We start from the raw sequence: 18,423 nt of genomic DNA on the forward strand, positions 1-18,423 counted from the left end.
ATTTTAAAAATTGAAATTAGGTGCAAGGAGGACACGCGTGGGCGATAGGAAAAGCAAGTCCCCGCGCGCTTACCGGCGCGCAATGTGGCATGATCCAGTCCCAGTATCCAACGCAAGCAAGCTGTAGCACATTTCATTTCAGATCAGCCGCGGGGTGAATGAACATGCCTCCTGATTCGAAAGATCTGTCCTCTTTAAAAGACAAATCTCTTTCGTTTCATAGATTGCATGCTACAGACTTGGATAGGATGAAGGGAATTTATTTATCCGCTGAAGAGCTAAGAGGTTTCGACAAGTACAAGGTACACCTCGATCGATCGATTGGATCACTCGCTCGATCGATCATCGATCGACCGAGTATTAGTCGCGGTCTTTTTTGATAGTTCTTTGAAATCTGCTGCATTCTCAGGCTTTTTTTATTTTCCTTTAGTACAAATCGGAAGACACATCACCCTTGTCAAACTACTTAACTCATCCTTTTTGGAATTTTGTTGTGGAGGTGAGAACTCGGGAAAATAGGGAAGATTGTTGCTGCGGCTTCTAAGACTCCATTGAGTAAGCTTAGATTTAGGCCCACTGCTTGCAAGATTGTTTGTGTGCCAGTAAGCAGCTTTATACAAACAGGTGACGTGGGGTAACATGAAGGTATTATTTTTGTGACACGACCGGCCGGAAAATCGATTAAGAATGGTCATCAAACCAATCTACAATCCAGTGACTTTGGGGAGTGGCATATCGAACAGATTTTGATCCCAAGGGGGGCTGTATGGAATCATCATGTTTGTGTTGATCAGTCATACAGACTTTACTTGGGTTACTTGTACTGTGTTGTAGAAAATGGCTGCCAGATGTCCAGATATTACTTTGATTTTTAAAATGGAGTCTGCTGGAGGCATTTAATTTTTAGGATAATCATGTTACAAGATTAGCATAATCATATATTACTAGATTAGCATAATTTTGCTAATATTTTTTTCCCCTTGATTTTTGACCCATTTTGATTTCATGATAGTGATAAACTCACACTGATTCAACGTCATTCGCTGTGTTCTATATTTGGAAGTGGTTTTCCCATTGTCATCTATTTGGTGATAGAGCATGATCAATATTGCACAGGTTGCTTTTGAAAAAGGAAAATTTAAATTTCCTTGAAAAGAAAATTGTTATTGAAATAAGACAGGAATTGCTTACCAATCACTCAGCATCACCATGAGCGACAGCAATCTCAGCTGCACCTTGTTGACTATTTGCTCATAGAAGACTCAGACTTGTCATGTAGCAAACAGTTAACTAAACATGGCATACAATTATGGTATTGTCAAGATCCATATCATATTTGACAAATATTATACTCCCTACAATCGAAAAATAGGAAATTTAATCTCCCTTAGTTTGTGATTATATCTACTGTCTTCCTTTCATCTGTTTTAAGTCATATAGATGTTGAAGAGGTATTATTGATGTTTTATCACATGTATTCCTTTTCCAGTTCTTTCCCAGGTGGCTGGCACCCAATGTTCTCACATTCAGTGGTTGGTCTCTCCTGTTCATGATCTATGCAGTAACATGTTATTACGATCCTCATTTTACTGCAGCAGGTGATCCAGATGAGAGCAAAAGACTGCCATCCCTGTGGTGGCTTATCTTTGCAGTAGCACACTTTGCTGCCCATACATTTGATGGTTGTGATGGCAAGCAAGCTCGCAGAACTAACTCCAGGTAGCATAATTATCTCTTTTGTACCTCACCTCAAAATCTAGGGCCTTAGAGAGAGTATACAATCACAATTAACTGTGGATAACATACAAAGTAATATCAGTACTCTCACCACACAAGTGCAAGAATTATGTTTAGAAATCTAAGAACATATGTTAAGTACTGCATTGACGTGTTGTTTTTGGTTCTTATTGGGTAATTTTGAGGTGAGAAATTGCCATCAAGTTACCTTATATTTGTTTTTACCTTAAGATTTGAGGGAAACACATCTAAGATGCTTCAAAATTTCAAGGGAGCATTCTCTCAAAACCTACAAGCTAGGGGATCTGCAGTTCCATTGTTCCAAATACTTCTCACATTTTGGGAGATAGTCAACTTGAAGGCTCTGAACATATCTTCTTTGTTATGACTAATGTGGCACATAATGCCTTGGTATGTATATTTGGCATATTATATTCCATTAATTTTCAGTTCTCCTCTGGGTGAATTGTTTGATCATGGACTGGACAGCTCGGCAGCTTTTCTTATTCCCATTAGTCTGTTTTCACTCTTTGGTCATGGTCCTCACAGCGTTTCTCTGTGGGAGCTATATCGACTGATGTTAGCTTGTTTGGCTGGATTTTACATGGCCCACTGGGAAAAATACAACACTGGGACTTTGTTCTTACCATGGACTTACGACGCAAGTCAGATAGTAAGTTTTGTGGCATGTTACTGGCTACACGTATAAGATCATTATTGCAAGTAATAGTAATTGGACTGAGTGGAGTACAATTCAGGGAGTAATCATGCTAGTAATTTCAAAATCTTACAAGCGCAAAGCGCGAGGTGGTTGGAAATTACGAGCACAATTACTCCCTAAATTGTATGACCTGAGGTCCAATTACTAATTAATGGTGTTTATAACAAATTTTGGAATTAAAAATGTCGTTTGAGAACTTCTTTTGAGTGAAAATGTCTGTAATGCTTTTCATAAGTTTTGAAACCCATAGGAAGCAGTGTGAAGGAAGCCATTAAAGAAGGCATAATTGACATGCAAATCACATGGGTATCCAGTTATGGGTACCGGTATCCAATTACAAAAAGGTCAGATTGGATACCTGTAATTGGACACCCACGTGATCGTGCACTGATTATGTAACAAATAGGCTCGCGGAGAACCAAGCATGATTGAGAATTTTGTTAAAGATACGATTAACACAAAATAGTGTATTTTGTTAAAATGCATATATACATGTAGATGATAAAATACCTTGCTTGCATAGTACTCATGCCCAACTGTACCTTTTTTGCACACTTCGGCATTGTATCAGGCAAGCCAAAATATATAACCAGGTGAGACCAAATGAGCCTGATGTACTGCTGAAGTACAGCAAAAGAGGCATGATAAGGTATTTTCCATATCCAAATTCACCCAAACACCGGGCCAAAAAGTTCAGTGACTTGATATCACAGGACATCAGGGCAGTGGACAAGGCTTGTGATTGGCTAATTGCAAATTTGGGTATATTAAGAGTATATTGGTAATAAAGTTAAATTTCCATTTCAATCTTTTTAGGCCATTGCATTTGTGTACCTCTTAACATTTTACTATGGAGTGGATGTGTGGAAAATTGAGTTAATTGAAGGTTTCCCTTTATCCTTTGTGTTTCGGTGGTCAGTTTATGGTATGTATATTGTTCATTTCTCATGTGCTTCCTTCTTGCATGCAACAAATGTATTCTATTGTACCATCAGTTTATTGTAAATTTTATTTTAGTACAGTTTTTAGTTGTAACACTGACAGTGAAACCTGCACTAAACCCCATATTAAGCAGACACCCTCTGTTAAGTGGATACTAGTTTGAGTGCCTAAATTTTCTTCCCACATATACTGTAAAATAAGTCTGCATTCAGCAGACACCTCTGTTAAGTGGACACAGACATCAATATTAAGCCATTTTCAGGGTCCGAAATTAACGTTTTTCGGCAGGCGCCAACTGGCGACTGAAGTTTTTTTTTCAGTCGCCAAATGGAAAAATGTGGTTGCCAAAAAGTGTCAATAAAATTTTTTCTTTGCAGCGAAACACAAACCAAAATTTTCGGTCACCACGTGCTTGCCAGCAAAATATTTGCAATCAATGTAATCAGGAATCAAACCAGTGCTGAAATCATCTTTTGACCACTTTGACAGATCTACATTTCCACCTTTTGACGCCCAGCGAATATCTAAATCTTCACCTAATTTCTTTGCGGATGTTCCTTCTCCACCTTGTAATAAATTATGAAAAGATTTCAGAACATCTTTGTACACCACATCGCCTGGATAAATATTCATGCCGAAAGAACACACGTGGCTTCTTGCACCCGCAATACGTATGTTATGGGAAACCGCTGAAAAAAAACATGGCAGCAAAGCTTCGCACTGATCGTCGCTGCGAGACGTTGTGGTAGATTTATGATAACAGGAAAATTGGTTTTATGCTTCAAAAACAGCAAAGGTAAAAAGGAAGTGATCAGTTGGCGGGCGGCTTTGAATTTTATTTCAATTGATTTGACTGAAAATCAGTTATTGTTTGTGTAATTATCATGGCATGAAATAGTTAATCGCTCGCTGGCGACCAGTTGTGAAATTCTGGTCGCCAGTGCAAAATTTTTAGTCGCATTGGTGACCAGGAAAGCGCAATTTCGGACCCTGATTTTGTTGCACAAAACCTGCAATAAGTGGACACTTCAAGGGCTTTTTACCTCTAAAAGCTCAGCTCGGACTCTTTTAACATTGTTCAGTGATGTTGTGTTAAGCTAAATAGATTATTCCAGGATGATGCATTGACTGACTGGACATTGTGCTACGAGCAGTCTTTGATCTTACAAGTTGTGCTACACTATGTTAAAAAAGGGTTAATAATAACTATTGCACAAAATATTTACACCTGTCTAGAGCGGACACCCTATATAAGCGGGCATTAGTAAGTGTCCCAAGGGTGTCCACTTAATACAGGTTTCACTGTAATACCAAATACCAGCAATTGGTTTCAAAGTATAATTTTGCTATCCCTATAGGAAGTTCCCTTATCCTTACACTTGCTATGACGCTGTACAACTTATACCAGTAAGTTCCTTATAATAATAATATCATTTTCATATTTGGAAATTTTATGATCAGGTTATGCGTGTCTGTTTGTCAGAGGGATGGGGGGTGGGGGTCGTTGGGTGCTTTAGAGAGGTCCTGCCATGGTAAATCGTGGCAAGCCACATGGCCCCAAAGTAGCAACTGCAATGGATGGAGTAAAATTGCAAAGTCGTTCTTTCAGTAATTTTCTTCCGATTTCTAACAGTGTGTGTAAAGTACAGTTAAACTCCTTTAGACAGACACCAAAGGGGTAGAGTCAAGTTTTCATATTATGGAGGTGTTAGTATTATTTCTATTGAAGTAGAGGTTACATTGATTCTGGTTCCTTTGGTAACCAGTGGGCTGTCAGTTATATAGCAGTGTCTGTTTGGATAGGTTTGGTTATCTTGTTGGAGTGACGCAGGACATTTCAAAATTCAGACAAGCTACACAGGATCCCCAACCCCTTACAGAAGGCCTCCTTAAGATGGAGCTCATCCAGAGTGCAGCAAATACCAATACTCAGGCATCAAGGGTATTAAAAGTGAGGGAGGACTGGGTTGGAGAATGAACCAAGCTTCAAAAGTCAATTTGAAAAATAATTTTTTGGTTTTCTTTTTACCCTCAGAGCTCGTATTTCCAAGACAGACCGTGGGCTGCCACTCCTTGAGGGTCTTGTTCCTCTTCTGTCGTTCTTTCTGCTAATTTTCCTATTTTTTGCCTGGGCCATCCTATCTCCTGCCAACATTCTCGAGATTCAGCCACGGATATTTTTCACAGCTACTGGGATTGTTTTCTCCAATGTGACGGTAACATACTTCACATGTAGTTTGATAAGAGTTTGTTTGTGAAACACGTCACGCTCACAGTCACGCTTGCATGCTTACTTGTTTGGCATTCTTCCCCCAGATTTTCGAGGAAATTAAGAGAGACTGTTCACAGTCTAAGCAATTGTCTATCACCAATTAGTATCACCCAACTAGTAGACTACTGCAAATCCTGCATTTTAATTGGCTACAATAGCCCATTTGGCTTGGCCTCATGGGCTATTGACCCGTAGCCCTGTAACTAATCTGCTTTTGAATTTGTCATTCTTTCAGTGCCGATTGATTGTGAGTACAATGGCCAATCAGCGATGTCAAGCCGTCAATGCAATGTTTTATCCTTTGTTCATCTGGGTGCTTATTGTACCCTTTGTAAGATCAACTGAGTTAGAGGTCACAATTCTCATTTTATACACTGCAGCAGTAGCAGCTTGTCACATCCATTACGGAATATTCTTGGTGAGTAAAACTCACACTGTACTTTCAGTAAGAAAATTAATTTTTAAAGGATGCTTATGCACATTGTATTGCCCCCTCAGTCGGGTAAGCCAGGATCCTCAATACACCATCCCCTCCCCTACCATGATTGAGCAGTTCTTTTGGCCTAGTTGAACTTTTGTCAGCATTTTTGAATTTAAGTCAGGCAAGATGCCACGAAGTATTTGTGCATACTGAGAGGAATGACTGAATGATAATATTTGTTGCTTGATGCTGCTGAAGTTCGGGATAATGTTTAAAGTGGCCACTGTAGGAAATATGCATGAATGCAATTCATTGTGTGGTGTTCATGTGCAAAACACTTTGCTCTCACAGTGCCTCTCTCCACCCAGGTGTATAAATGGGTACCAGCGAACTTAATGCTGAGGGTAACCCTGCAATGAACTAGCATTGCATCCAGGGCCCATAGATCTACTCCTAGTCACTTCATGATACACAAATGGGAAATAAGTGCCAGCCTGATGGGCCACTTGGATGCATGCAGACTTGTTAGTGTTTGGTTATTTATAGAATTGTCTTCTGTCATAGGTACGTGAACTGTGTGACCACCTTCACATCAGTTGCTTTTCACTCAAAAAACATTGATGAAACCAGTTGGAAGTCAAGAGCTGTCTTCACTAGAATTTAGCAGACAGAGAATGAATCGCTTGTTTCTTTGTGCAGACAAATGGACAGAGATTTATGTGAATGTAGCATTCAAAGCAGTGTTAGTGAATACAATGCTTCCACTTGCACTCTAATTACAGAATGCTAATTCTAATTAACAATTAGACTATGAGCCCAAGTTTTCTATGAGTGAATAGTCAACAAGGCGTAGCAGAGTTGATAATTGCTCATAGAAAATGAGGGCAAGTAGTATAATTGTTTTAGTAGACACTCTACAGGATTACAGCACAAAACCTGCAATTTTGTGTATTTTAAGCCTCAACCTGTGAATAATTTTCATTTTCAAGAGCAGTGCATGTGATCATTGTCTATCAGCCAATAGAAAACAATGAGAACTAATCAGATTCACGGGTTTCCAATAAAACACAGTTAAGTGGCTACTAATAATACTAATTATTTATAGTGTAAATCTGAAAAGCTTGAAGACTGATAGGATTTTGGCATAATCAAACCACGGGGATGACATGTATATTTACCATCGGGGTTTGTAGTATATTTATCTCACATCATTTTGCTTGTTTTCCTTTACAACACATTAGTACTTCACCATTCTATTCAATAGGCCCTTTACACCATCGGGTCACATGGTACAAAATCACACATGCTGGGACGCAAATGGCACAGTAAGACTTCCAAAACAAAGCAGTCCACCTTGACCTGCCTTTGTTTTGGAAGTCCCACTGTGCCATTTGTGTCCCAGCATGTGTGATTTTGTACCATGTAACCGGATCGTGCAAAGGGCCTATTGGATGTGCTTTTCTGATTTGCGCTTTTTGAAATCTTGTTCTGTAGCAGTGAAATAAGTTCCTTTTTCTCGTGGTTATTGTTCCATGCAATAACCATTGGACAAAAGTAAGTTTACTAAGTAATCATTTAATCAATAATGGCCAGTTGCCATTTTCAGGCACCCTGTAGGGAGTTATGTCAATTTTTTTTTAACATTACTGAGTCTTGGTCATGTTTCCTTGAATACAGTTACCATGATTCCCTGTAAGTGCTTCTCATAGCTGGAACTGAGCAATTGTTAGTAAGAAATAATTTGAATTTGTTTGCAAAGTTATATATAATTTCCAAATTTTCGTCAAAATAAACAAAACTAGTTAATTATTTATTTTTGTTGTTCAATGTCAAAATGGTGCCATCCTTAAGAAATATTATTGTCACCATACAATTTCACACAAAGAAAGAATTAAAATTGCTGCAGTATTCTTGGCATATTTACAGCAATGAAGAGTAACTTACTTTGTTTTGACTGGTTGAAAACAGTGATTCCAAATACTAACTACATGTTTAGGAGAATTTCTGGTAGCCTGTGTACATGTGACCTCTCCTTAAAAATATCAGAGAGAGGGCTTCTGTGTTTTACCATTCGTGTAATAAATGTTTTTAAATTGTTGAAATAACTGCTTTGTGTACCAGTCATGTTGACAAATATCTCAAGAGTTTGTTGTAGAGACCACAATGTTGTGCTGGGTTTCCATTTAGAATTATGAAGTTTAAAAGCCTGCTAATGGAGGTAATAAGCAAAAAATATTCTGTAAGTGGTCTATTTTTACCTGTTAACATAGCAAAGGTCATTAACTGTCTCATGCAGAGAACAATTACCTTTGTTGTCTCTGAGTGTCACATCAGATGTAATAACACTGAAATGGTTTCACATTCACATAGATGCCTCTCTGATTTTTCTTGAAGAGAGCAAGCAACTGTACACAGACTACATAAATTGAAGGTCACCCTGCAACTTGAATATATATTTGTGTCAAAAATATTTGGCTTTTCGAGGAAACACTTGATAAGTACAAGGGAGAACTCATGAAGGTGTAATAGTGTATTATATTTAAACCTGGTAATTTTGTTGGAGTTTGATGTACATTTTAGTATGGTCATTAAAAATAAAGTCACTTGGGCTGAATTTGACTGACGTGAAGGTTATTTCTTGACATCCCTCTGTCTTTCCTGGTCATCTGGGGGTCCAGAAAATTAACTAGAAAGGCTAATACTGCATTGAGGGTCCACATCCCACCACTATTTTTGGCTCAATCCTGCCATCCCGCCTCAGTTAGAATATTTATCTTGATCCCTCCTGGTTAGAGTCACAGTTCTCCGTGTAATGTCTGTAACTGTGATTTCCCTTTTTTATCCCGCATCCTGTGATCAGTTTTAAAACCATCCCGCATCCCAACTGTCAACATGCACATCCAGCATCCTGCTAGTAAAAGTCATGTTATCCTGTACCCTGCCTTCATTTTTACCCTCATCCCATATCCTTTCAAACCTATGTTGGGCGCTCTGCATTTCAAATCCTCACAAAAAGACATATACAACACCAGTGCCAAATTATTTACACGGTTGGCAAGTTGAAAATGAACTGCCAGTTGGTTGATTCACTCATAATAATTTCCAATGTACCAAGATGCCTCTCAGATATTGCTTCAGCTCCTAAGTATTCTCAGTTCGGATAACTGTACTGCTTCAATATTAACTGCACAGTGAAGCTCCGGTTCAAAACATCCTCATGTGGGTTTTTTGGAGTTGTAGACCTTCACTCCTGTCACATCTGTCGATGACCGGGCAAACTTCATTAAAAGAGCATTCAGTGATTGCCCAGGTGCCTCTAGATCTCTAAAGAAAAGAAAACAAATCTCATTTCAATCTCTCTTCAACAGCCTGCCTGAATTTCCTGTAATGTACAGGCTGAAGCATAAATAAATCACTCTATGTTCTTATTACAATGATTACGAAGACACTCTGGGCTTGTCACGCAATCTTCCCTCCCACATCAAGGAGGAGTGTGTGACAAGCAATAAGAACATGTATAGGAGGCTTATGTAAAGCCTCTCTTAAAGAACTGGCCCATGGACGTGCACAGATAACTCCAAAATGTCTTTCAGAGGAGTACTGCTAACAGAGACTGATAGCTTTTTAAAGAAAGAACAAATTCAATAGTGCTTAGTAACCTAATATAAGGCTGTATCTCGTCAAATGTCCACTTGGATTGTACTTTAAACAGTTTCATGAACCTGTTGATGAAAGAAACATATTTCAATTTCACTGGTACATCTCCATTGCCTGGTATAATAAAAAACCCTGCTCCATATGATTAGCCAATCGAATACTAGGATTCAGGACTCTAGACCAATGAGATGGCTAGAAAAAATAATATCACTTATGCTTACATTTCTATGCTGTAGGTGGATACAGTGTTGGAACATTTTGAGTGTCAGAATTTAAGTTTGGGGTATTAACCTTGGAAGATCCTGGATCTTATCCAGGAAGAATCCCTATGCTCTCAGTTACTTTGCTAAATTTCATTAAATACAACAAGGGTGAAAGACCGTGTTTGACCACATTTCCAAAAACTGAGAACAAAGTTGAAAATATTACGCATCGAAGGGTATTTCTGATGAACCTCAAGGTGTTTCTGTGGAAATGTGGTTATGATCAAACACTCTCTCAAGTGTTTAGTACATCTTCTAAGTCGAAACTAAAACTAAGGAGAAATAGCAAAAATTTCATATGCAAATTAAGATCAAATATTTAAACACCATCCCATTCAGGATTTCCTTTGTTTAAACTTGATGAATTATTAATGATTTTGAGAAGGCCTCTGTCTCAAACACACCATTTTTTTTATTAGCGGAGCTCCGGCAGCCCAAAGGACCGCCAAGCGGAGCCCCATACTCATATAGGAAAGAAAAGGAAACCCATGGGTTGATTTTCTCGTGGTTATGATGGCTAGCGGTATTGCTCGTGGGTGCGTACGCATGACAGCAACAGCGACAATGGAGTCGCGCAACATGGCGGCCATACTCCAAATAATAGGTTGCCAGAGACATGCAGCCTTGGTTTACCGTATACTTCTTTGATATTGGACATCCATGTTATGATCAATTGACACCTGTCAAAACAAGGTATCTGCTGAATAGTGTCACGCGACCATATCATGGGCTCAAGTTTACAGCTCATCGAGGTCATGGTTTTTTGAAGTTGACCCCTGACCAAGTGCTGGTTTTCTATCATATCACGGGCTCATGTCAGGTTAACTTGTTGAGAACAGGGCAGGATTGTTTGGAAGCCGGTTAATGCTAACCCAGGATTAAAAGTTAACCGAATTATAACTTTTTCTTCCATAAAAATGTTTTTTGCCGTTTTGCTTTGTGTATATGGTGATTATTAAAACTCAAAACAGAAGGCCAAACAATATACAGAAAACTTCACCGCAAAGTTACAAAACTTAAATCAAAATTCTACCTTTTCCTGGGTTAGCTTAATCAGGCTCTGAACTACCCGACCCAGGAGCTATGTTTTTAGGCTAGCCTAAATCTATATGTTATGTAGTAATGGTAATGTGAATTCTCATAATTACCTGAGTGCAGGGTCATCTGGGAGTTCAGAAGCAGGAAAATGCCAAATTACAGGTGGGAGACTTCTCATGTCCTTCAAGGCTATACCCTAAGCACAAAGCAGTGACAACAAAACGAAAAGCAAAAGCTAGATGTATTGTTACAGTAAACAATGATTTGTGCAACATACTTGGCTCCAATTTTGTTGTGCCATTACAAGACAAATTGCAAGAACCACTGATTAGTGCTACACTCCTAGGCACATTAAAACACATACAAAGTTATCCGCCATGTTGGTACAATCTTTGTGATAAGTAAAACTTGATTCTACTTCATGCAGTGCTGGCAGTGACAATGGTGTCACACTAGTTATTTTTTTGCAACTTGTGTCACAACAAAATTGTGAGACACGTGGCAAGAAAAAGTGCCTTGTGCCAGAGGTGAGCATACTAACTGTGAGGCCACTATGCCTCCATTTGTAATCACAGTATAAATCTTCATCTACAGCTGATTCCGAGTACTACTGGTATGTGTTTCCGCTACATTGTCACTGAAGCAGTTGTAACTGTTAGAAAACAGGGGCTGATCACTTACAGCTAAATGTTCAGACTTTGTGGTCATTCCCTCTGGAACACTTTGTTGCCAGGAATCCATAAATTCATGATAATTGAACTAAAAGGCAAAAAATGAGGATGGGTTACCAAAGTGGTAACCTATAAGTATTGTTAAATTATATTTTCATAAATCATGTATCATATCCCCTGGAAGGCTTTTGGTTTGAAATCCCCCCTCTCTGGAATTTTCAGTTTTTGTTCATACTTTCCTTGGATATTTTGTGAAACCACACAATAAACAGCTAACAAACCTTCATTTACATAATAATCAGATAAAACTATGATAAAACTATAAAACTAGAGAAACTATGAATTCATACATTATTAGGGGTAGACTTCAATTCAGATACTTCACCTGATTATTTGGCATATAGGCAGTTTAGATTTCTGTTGTCATTTACGTGTAAGTGAATGGGATATGTTGTTATGAATTCTCAACCATGGCTGCTGCTGTTAGTAAGTGATGCTGATTTGGATTTTGTACAACAAACTTAAAAAATAGATGTTTGGGCAGTACAGCATTAAGGTTTGACAAATACTCACAAAAAAACTTGTAAACTAGAAGGGTTTTATTGGGGTAACAAAATAATGGTTCTGTTATTTTAATTTCTAACTAGTAATTACCCTTCCTGCTTGTCTTAAAAGGTACTCAGCATAAAACCTGCAAATCTTGTCTTCTGAGAGTCTGTAGTGAATGATGCTGTCACCTGAAAATGATCAACAGTCGGTGAGGAACCAATAACATTACACCCTGAATCTAACCATAAAAGAAAGAAAAAGAACCACCTCAAAAACTACTGACAATAGGCCATGTCTGAGTTGCCCTTTACCTCTGTGTCAGAATGAGTCTTCATGCAAAACCATTCATATGAACATTTGTTTCCCCTACAGGTTCATTTTCATGCAGATCAAACCCATTTTGATATGAAACGTTTTGCCTGATGTGACTCATTTTGTAACAGAGGCACAAAGTAACTCAGAACTGGCCTATTAACTTTAACACTCACTAGCTGCTTTGTTAGGTCATTAGTCTGAATAAGTTAACTGTAAATTTTCCCCACCCCCACCCCTCAATAAGTACCTGTCTTCAAAGAGGATGGCAAAGGGTGCATGACCCATGATAAGGGCAAAAAGTACTGTGTGATGTGTGAAAAGCAACTAAAAGACATCCACGGTGAGCAAAGTATTAAAAAAAACGTTTTAACAGAAGCTCAAAGTATCATGATGTATGAATTTTGTCAATTTTGCACATGAAACATGAGTGCAACCTCCCTTTGCTACCCTCACTAAAATACAAAAATCATGGGTACGTATGGCGTGCGGAGAGCTATAAAGCAATACCATCTGCATGCATCACATGTGCATCATGCAATTTGGAATTATTATTGAATCAGCTTGCCAGAAGGAACGTGCTAAAGTTTCAAACTGCTGTTAAAGTTTCCTCCAAAAGTGTGAACAATGAATAACTGTTAGAGTCACATAAGATATTGAGAAGACATTCTTTGGTCAACAAACAACATCCACCAACCAGAATCAATATCCATCTCTTTTACTTCACCATAACAATTAAGACAGTGTTCCAGAATATTTCTGAAAAATAAATGCAGAGGAGCTTTTTAATAATACAATATAATTCTAAATCTAATTACACTCAAACCTACACTCTGTAAAGCATACAATTAGTCACAGTCCCAGCTAAGATAAGACAAAATAACATCTCATCACTTTTCTGGTCTCAAGGATGATTGATTGTGTAGTTCCAGAAAATATCCATACCTCCCCCATGGAAGGGATTTTTTCCAAGACCCCCCACCCCTCTGGAAATTCCAATTAAACTTGATACATTTCTTTAAATTTTTTGGTCTAACTTAGAGAAGCCCCCACCCCCCCCCCCAGAAAATTCCAATCCCTTCTGTGGGGGGAGTATGGATATTTTCTGGTCCTGCACATTACAGGATGTGTATTAAATTAGCCTGTATTGACTTTACATTTGACCATCGCATTGCACTGTTTTCTCAGTGACACACCTTGGCTCAAGTTCCTCCAATATATCACAGCATTCCTTCATTGGTACTGCTTCGTAACTCCAGTCCATCTCTTCAAGTAAAGTCAGAATCCTAACCACCACCTTCTCCTTGTAATCTGTATCAAGTAGCCGCCAGTATCCTGAAAAGTACATTTACAAATCTATGGATATATGTCTTCAGCAGGGTCAGAGCTGGGACAATGTTGGGCACACCCATATCTGACTTAAGCCCTGCTACCTTCCTGCCTTCATGGACAATCTGTGGCACAAGAAATTTGGGATCATATGTACTAAAGGCATCCGTGGTCGATACCCTCGATCAACACTCCATCAACATCTTGGTCAACAGTCGACTAATTTTTGATCCATTGATATGAGTCGGTTGGCACTTGGCCAACTAAGGACTGACTGATGATCAAGTGTCGATGGAGTGTCGACACCCTCAATCGTCACTCCATTGACACCTCAATTGACACTTAATCAACACTCCATCGACATCTTGGTCGACAGTCGGTCGACAGTTGACTAATTTTCAATCCATTGATATTAGTTGGTCGACACTTGGCCGACTAACAACCAACTAATGATCATAGAGTGATCAAGTGTCCATAGAGTGTCAACTGAGTATCGATCAGAATGTCGATCGAGTATTGATTGAGATGTCGATTGAGGGTAAAATTCTGTGCCAGTCACCCTGAGTCTCCTTGCAATGATGACTGTTAATTCTCTTGAAATATTTAACAAGACTACTTACTTAAACTATGCTCTCTATTTTTTTTTATTTAATTAATATTAACTGATCTGATCTATAAGCAAGCAATGCAACCCACCATCAATTTCTAGAGCCTCAATTTTCTTTAAGGCCTCAAGAAGCTCTGTTTCACTTGCTTGCACTTTGGAAAGTAAGTCCAAAAGAGAGTACTACAAAATTGAAAAACATGAAATAACACACATGCAAGAAAATTCAAAAAATTAATATCAAATAAATATCAAATATTAGCTCTTTCAACAGCACAAAATTCTGTCTGAACAGGAACTTATTTTTATTAAAAATAATGATAACCCTCCTGTTTCCAAAATTAAAATAATAACAAAAACTGATTTCTGAATATTTCGTTATGTATTAGTTTTTGAGAATACTGGCATGTCAACCATCATCCCTTAGTTCTGACTGAATGGAATACGTCTCTCATGGGAATTAAAGAAAACAAGGTTTTATTAGATCAGAATTAAATTAACACACCAGACTTGGCCTCTTTGTAAGAGATCCTTCAGACTGATCTTCAGGATTCACGTCATTTTCTGATCCCTTGTACGGATTTTCATTTAGCAGATACTTGAGTTTTTCCAAACGTGGCCTGCATTGTTTTACTTCAAAGTACATGGTGTGACAACTAGAAACCTGTCAAAAAAAACGACAATAGTTTAATCTTTATTACAAACCTTATAAATCCTGGATCATGTGTACTTAAGGCATTAGCAGTTGAGCATTGATCAATACCCTTGATCAATACCTTTGATTGACCCTTGATCGACCTCTTGATCAACACTCCATTGACAGTCCATCAACACAATGGTTGAAACTTGATCAACACTCCATTGACATCTCAGTCAACAGTCAATCAAGAATCGACTAACTGATGCAAATGAATCAGCGACACCCAGTTAACTATTGACTGACTGTTGATTGAGTGCCGATCGAGTGTCAGTCAAGATGCTAATCACATGTTGATCAAGTGTTGACCAAGTATCGATCAGGATGCCGATGAAGTGTTGATCAAGATGTTGGTTACGGGTCTATCAAGGGTATCAATTGACACTTTACTACTGATGTCTTTAGTAAACATGAACCTTATTCCCTGCTCTCAGCGTACCAGTGGCTTTCATCAAAATGACAAGTATTTTAACTTGGCGATCCAGTCTTACCTCTCTGTGAACCAATGGAGAGACTTCAGACTTGAAATCTACAAAAAAAAATTGGAATTTGAAATTATTAGAGACCAGGAGGTTTAAAGTTAACAGTGGAGTAGGACAGGAGAGTGGGGGAAGTCTTAAAGGTGAAAGAAGATAGAATGACAACTGGATTTAAAAGTAGAGGGAGCCAGGACAAAAACAAAATTAAAACGTTTTCAACATTGCCTTAGCTAAGATTTTCTAAAAGAAGAGCCAAAAAGAGGAGAGAGCTACTATGTTAAAAAAAGGACAGGAATTAGGAGAAAAAGACGAGCTTTGGACACCCCAGTATATACCCCTCAATATGTTTCAATACATCTCCAGTGTATTAAATCAGTTGTGATACAGTTAATTGCATACAAAGTTAAATAAATTTTACAACTTATGATAAGCAAATAACTGAGACTGAAGACGAATTACCTTCATCCTTGGGCAAGGAACAGTGGGGTACTAACAACAGAGAATTAGAAGTCTCAGCCACTCTCAGATCAAATGTTGCTTTATCCGTACACAAGACAGCTTCATCTTGGTGATCCCCTCTTATAGCCACACTGCCATTAATAAGATCAATCAAACATAGAGAATAGTTAGGCAATGTGAACATGAATGGAATTTAAGTCTGTTGCAGCCTACTGCTGCTGAGTTGATAGTCAACTGAAGTCTTACCCAAGATAACAGCAAAAGACCTGGGATCACATTTACTAAAGGCATCTGCAGTTGTGTGTCGATTGATACCCTAGATCAGCCCTTGATCAGCACTAAACTGACATTTCGATCGGCCCTTGATCAAAACTCAATTGACATCTTGATCAACACTTGATCAGTATCTCGATTGAGACTCAGCCAAGTCCAATACTCAGTCAGCACTCAATCAATTCCTTGATCAACTCTCAATCGGCTGTCGGTCAAGAGACAGCTGAGTGTCAACCAACTCATATGTATTGATCAACACTCAATGACATGTCTGGAAAAATTAGTTGACTCTCAACCGACAGTTGACAGAGAAGTTTATTGAGTGTCCATCAAGTGGCAATTGAGGATTGCTCGAGGGTATCAATTGAATGTTGATTGAGGATGCCTTTAGTAAACATGATCCAAGACCTGTTTGCCTTCCAGTAGCTTAGCTTCTAGCTGGTTGAACTGACAATGTTGACTATACTTGCCAACATTGTGCAGGAAGAAATCCAGTTTAAGAAGCTCAGGGTGGAATCACCAGATTATACACTTACCTATTTCCAACATCAAGGGTCTCCAGTATACTTCTTGGCAGCTCTAATAGTTTGTACTCATCAGAGTTGGGATTAACAGAGAAATGCAGCACCTGTACAGGGCCTGTCCTATTGACGAGACTAGCAGCATCAGCTAGTTTGTTGACTTCTTCTATGGATCTATGAGAAGAATGACAAAACTTTGTACGGAATTGATTTTTATGACACAAGGTGTACAAATAATTAAAGGAATGTTGGACCATACATGGTGAAGGTATCCATGGTCGAGTGTTGATTGATACCCTTGATCAAGCCTCGATCAACGCTTGATCGTCATCTCAATCAACACTCGATGGATATCTCAATCGATACTTGGTCGACACTCAATCAACATCTTAATATACACCTGATTGACACTTGATCGACACCTGATCGATGCCTAGTTGACTTTTAGTCAATAGTCTTACAAGTGTCATCTGACTCATATCTCTAGATCGACACTCAATGCATGTTTAAGAAAATTAGTTGACTCTCGACTGACTCTCAACCAAGATTTTGCTCGAGTGTTAATTGAGTTCCAGCAGAGGTGTCGATCAAGTGTCAATTTAGTATCGATTGAGGGTTGATCGAGTGTATCGATTGAAACTCAACTGCATGATGCCTTTAGTTTACATGATCTGGAATGTTAGGTAGAGTCTTGTCCAATTACCTTAAGAACCCACGCCGTGACTATGAGTATAAAGAGTATCGCCTCTGAATAGGAAGCTAGTCTGTCACAGGCTCATGATCAACCAGCGATATCACAAAGTTCATTTTTTTAGCTTGGTAGCACCCATTTATAACACTATTTAGAGTTTCTGAAGAAGGCACTTTCAGGCAGCTAGCGTCTTTTTTCCTTTTATTAGCTGCTAGGTTTCTCACCCAAGAACAAAGCATCAGCACCTTCTATAATGCGGTAACAATACACACAGTACATGCCTACTCAAGACCACTCTACTAGAATGATCAAAAGCTACTTTTTGCTGATGTAAAAATAAGCTTATTTTATAACAATGTCTAAATTCTCTGACTCACTGAATCGAAAGAGGTTACATTGGGCAAATGCATATATGAAAACACGAATAAAAATTTCCATTTCTATTTCTTATAGAATTAATTGTTTAGAATCCCTCCCTTGAAGCATTAAAATAGATTTGGTGCCACAGACAGTACGAGATTCGAAATAATTTCATCGAATTATAGCACTGTCTTCAGAGGAAAATGAAACCAGGTTTTAAACTATGCCAAAGCTAAATTGCAAGCATTAAAACTGCACTCTTTAAAATATAATCTTATTTGGACTCATTCAGTCCCAAGATTTGGCCTAATATTGATATAAAAATAAACACTCTACCAACCTCGTCACTCCCGCCATCTCGAACCATCTTCCCGGGCTTTTTCCAAACGCACCAGTACGAGGCTAGCTCCAGTCCGACTCTTTTCTA

General features: G+C 38.5%; 2 protein-coding genes across 3 annotated transcripts; one reads left to right on the forward strand and one right to left on the reverse strand.

Annotated features, from left to right (window-relative positions):
- The first annotated feature begins 92 nt into the window (after positions 1-92).
- On the forward strand, positions 93-8,707 carry LOC110051994 (ethanolaminephosphotransferase 1-like). Of its 2 annotated transcripts, XM_020758112.2 has the most exons (9): positions 96-302; positions 431-499; positions 1,490-1,719; positions 2,188-2,410; positions 3,275-3,383; positions 4,759-4,807; positions 5,436-5,616; positions 5,908-6,090; positions 6,658-8,707. In XM_020758112.2, the coding sequence occupies exons 1-9, from the start codon at positions 159-161 to the stop codon at positions 6,712-6,714; spliced, it is 1,245 nt and encodes a 414-aa protein (XP_020613771.2). In that variant the 5' UTR covers positions 96-158; the 3' UTR covers positions 6,715-8,707. The 2 variants fall into 2 exon arrangements, with proteins under 2 accessions (XP_089136610.1, XP_020613771.2); XM_089280484.1 differs by lacking the exon at positions 6,658-8,707 and having other exon boundaries at positions 93-302; positions 5,908-6,623.
- On the reverse strand, positions 8,609-18,413 carry LOC110052072 (sister chromatid cohesion protein DCC1-like). The gene is made up of 13 exons (XM_089280485.1): positions 18,337-18,413; positions 16,961-17,119; positions 16,152-16,282; positions 15,705-15,742; positions 15,022-15,180; positions 14,609-14,699; positions 13,780-13,918; positions 13,281-13,342; positions 12,377-12,459; positions 11,733-11,810; positions 11,162-11,247; positions 9,753-9,815; positions 8,609-9,417 (listed from the first exon to the last, which is right to left on the reverse strand). Exons 1-13 carry the CDS (start codon positions 18,351-18,353, stop codon positions 9,309-9,311), a joined length of 1,215 nt encoding a protein of 404 aa, XP_089136611.1. The 5' UTR covers positions 18,354-18,413; the 3' UTR covers positions 8,609-9,308.
- Positions 18,414-18,423: the final 10 nt, after the last annotated feature.

Source organism: Orbicella faveolata, unplaced genomic scaffold, assembly GCF_042242905.1.
Source record: "Orbicella faveolata isolate gen_17 unplaced genomic scaffold, um_ofav_v1 contig_47, whole genome shotgun sequence".
NCBI classification, from domain to species: domain Eukaryota; kingdom Metazoa; phylum Cnidaria; class Anthozoa; order Scleractinia; family Merulinidae; genus Orbicella; species Orbicella faveolata.

What these genes read in the sequence shown, in the direction of transcription:
- LOC110051994 (XM_089280484.1), top strand. Translation starts at nt 159, where the DNA reads ATGAACATGCCTCCTGATTCGAAAGATCTGTCCTCTTTAAAAGACAAA. An exon ending in GAGGTTTCGACAAGTACAAG is followed by an intron (nt 303 to 430) that starts GTACACCTCGAT and finishes ATTTTCCTTTAG; the next exon opens with TACAAATCGGAAGACACATC. An exon ending in TTGTTTTCTCCAATGTGACG is followed by an intron (nt 5,617 to 5,907) that starts GTAACATACTTC and finishes TCATTCTTTCAG; the next exon opens with TGCCGATTGATTGTGAGTAC.
- LOC110052072 (XM_089280485.1), bottom strand. An exon ending in TTTTAAGACAAGCAGGAAGG is followed by an intron (nt 11,811 to 12,376) that starts GTAATTACTAGT and finishes TTTGCCTTTTAG; the next exon opens with TTCAATTATCATGAATTTAT. An exon ending in GAGATACAGCCTTATATTAG is followed by an intron (nt 9,418 to 9,752) that starts GTTACTAAGCAC and finishes TCTTTTCTTTAG; the next exon opens with AGATCTAGAGGCACCTGGGC.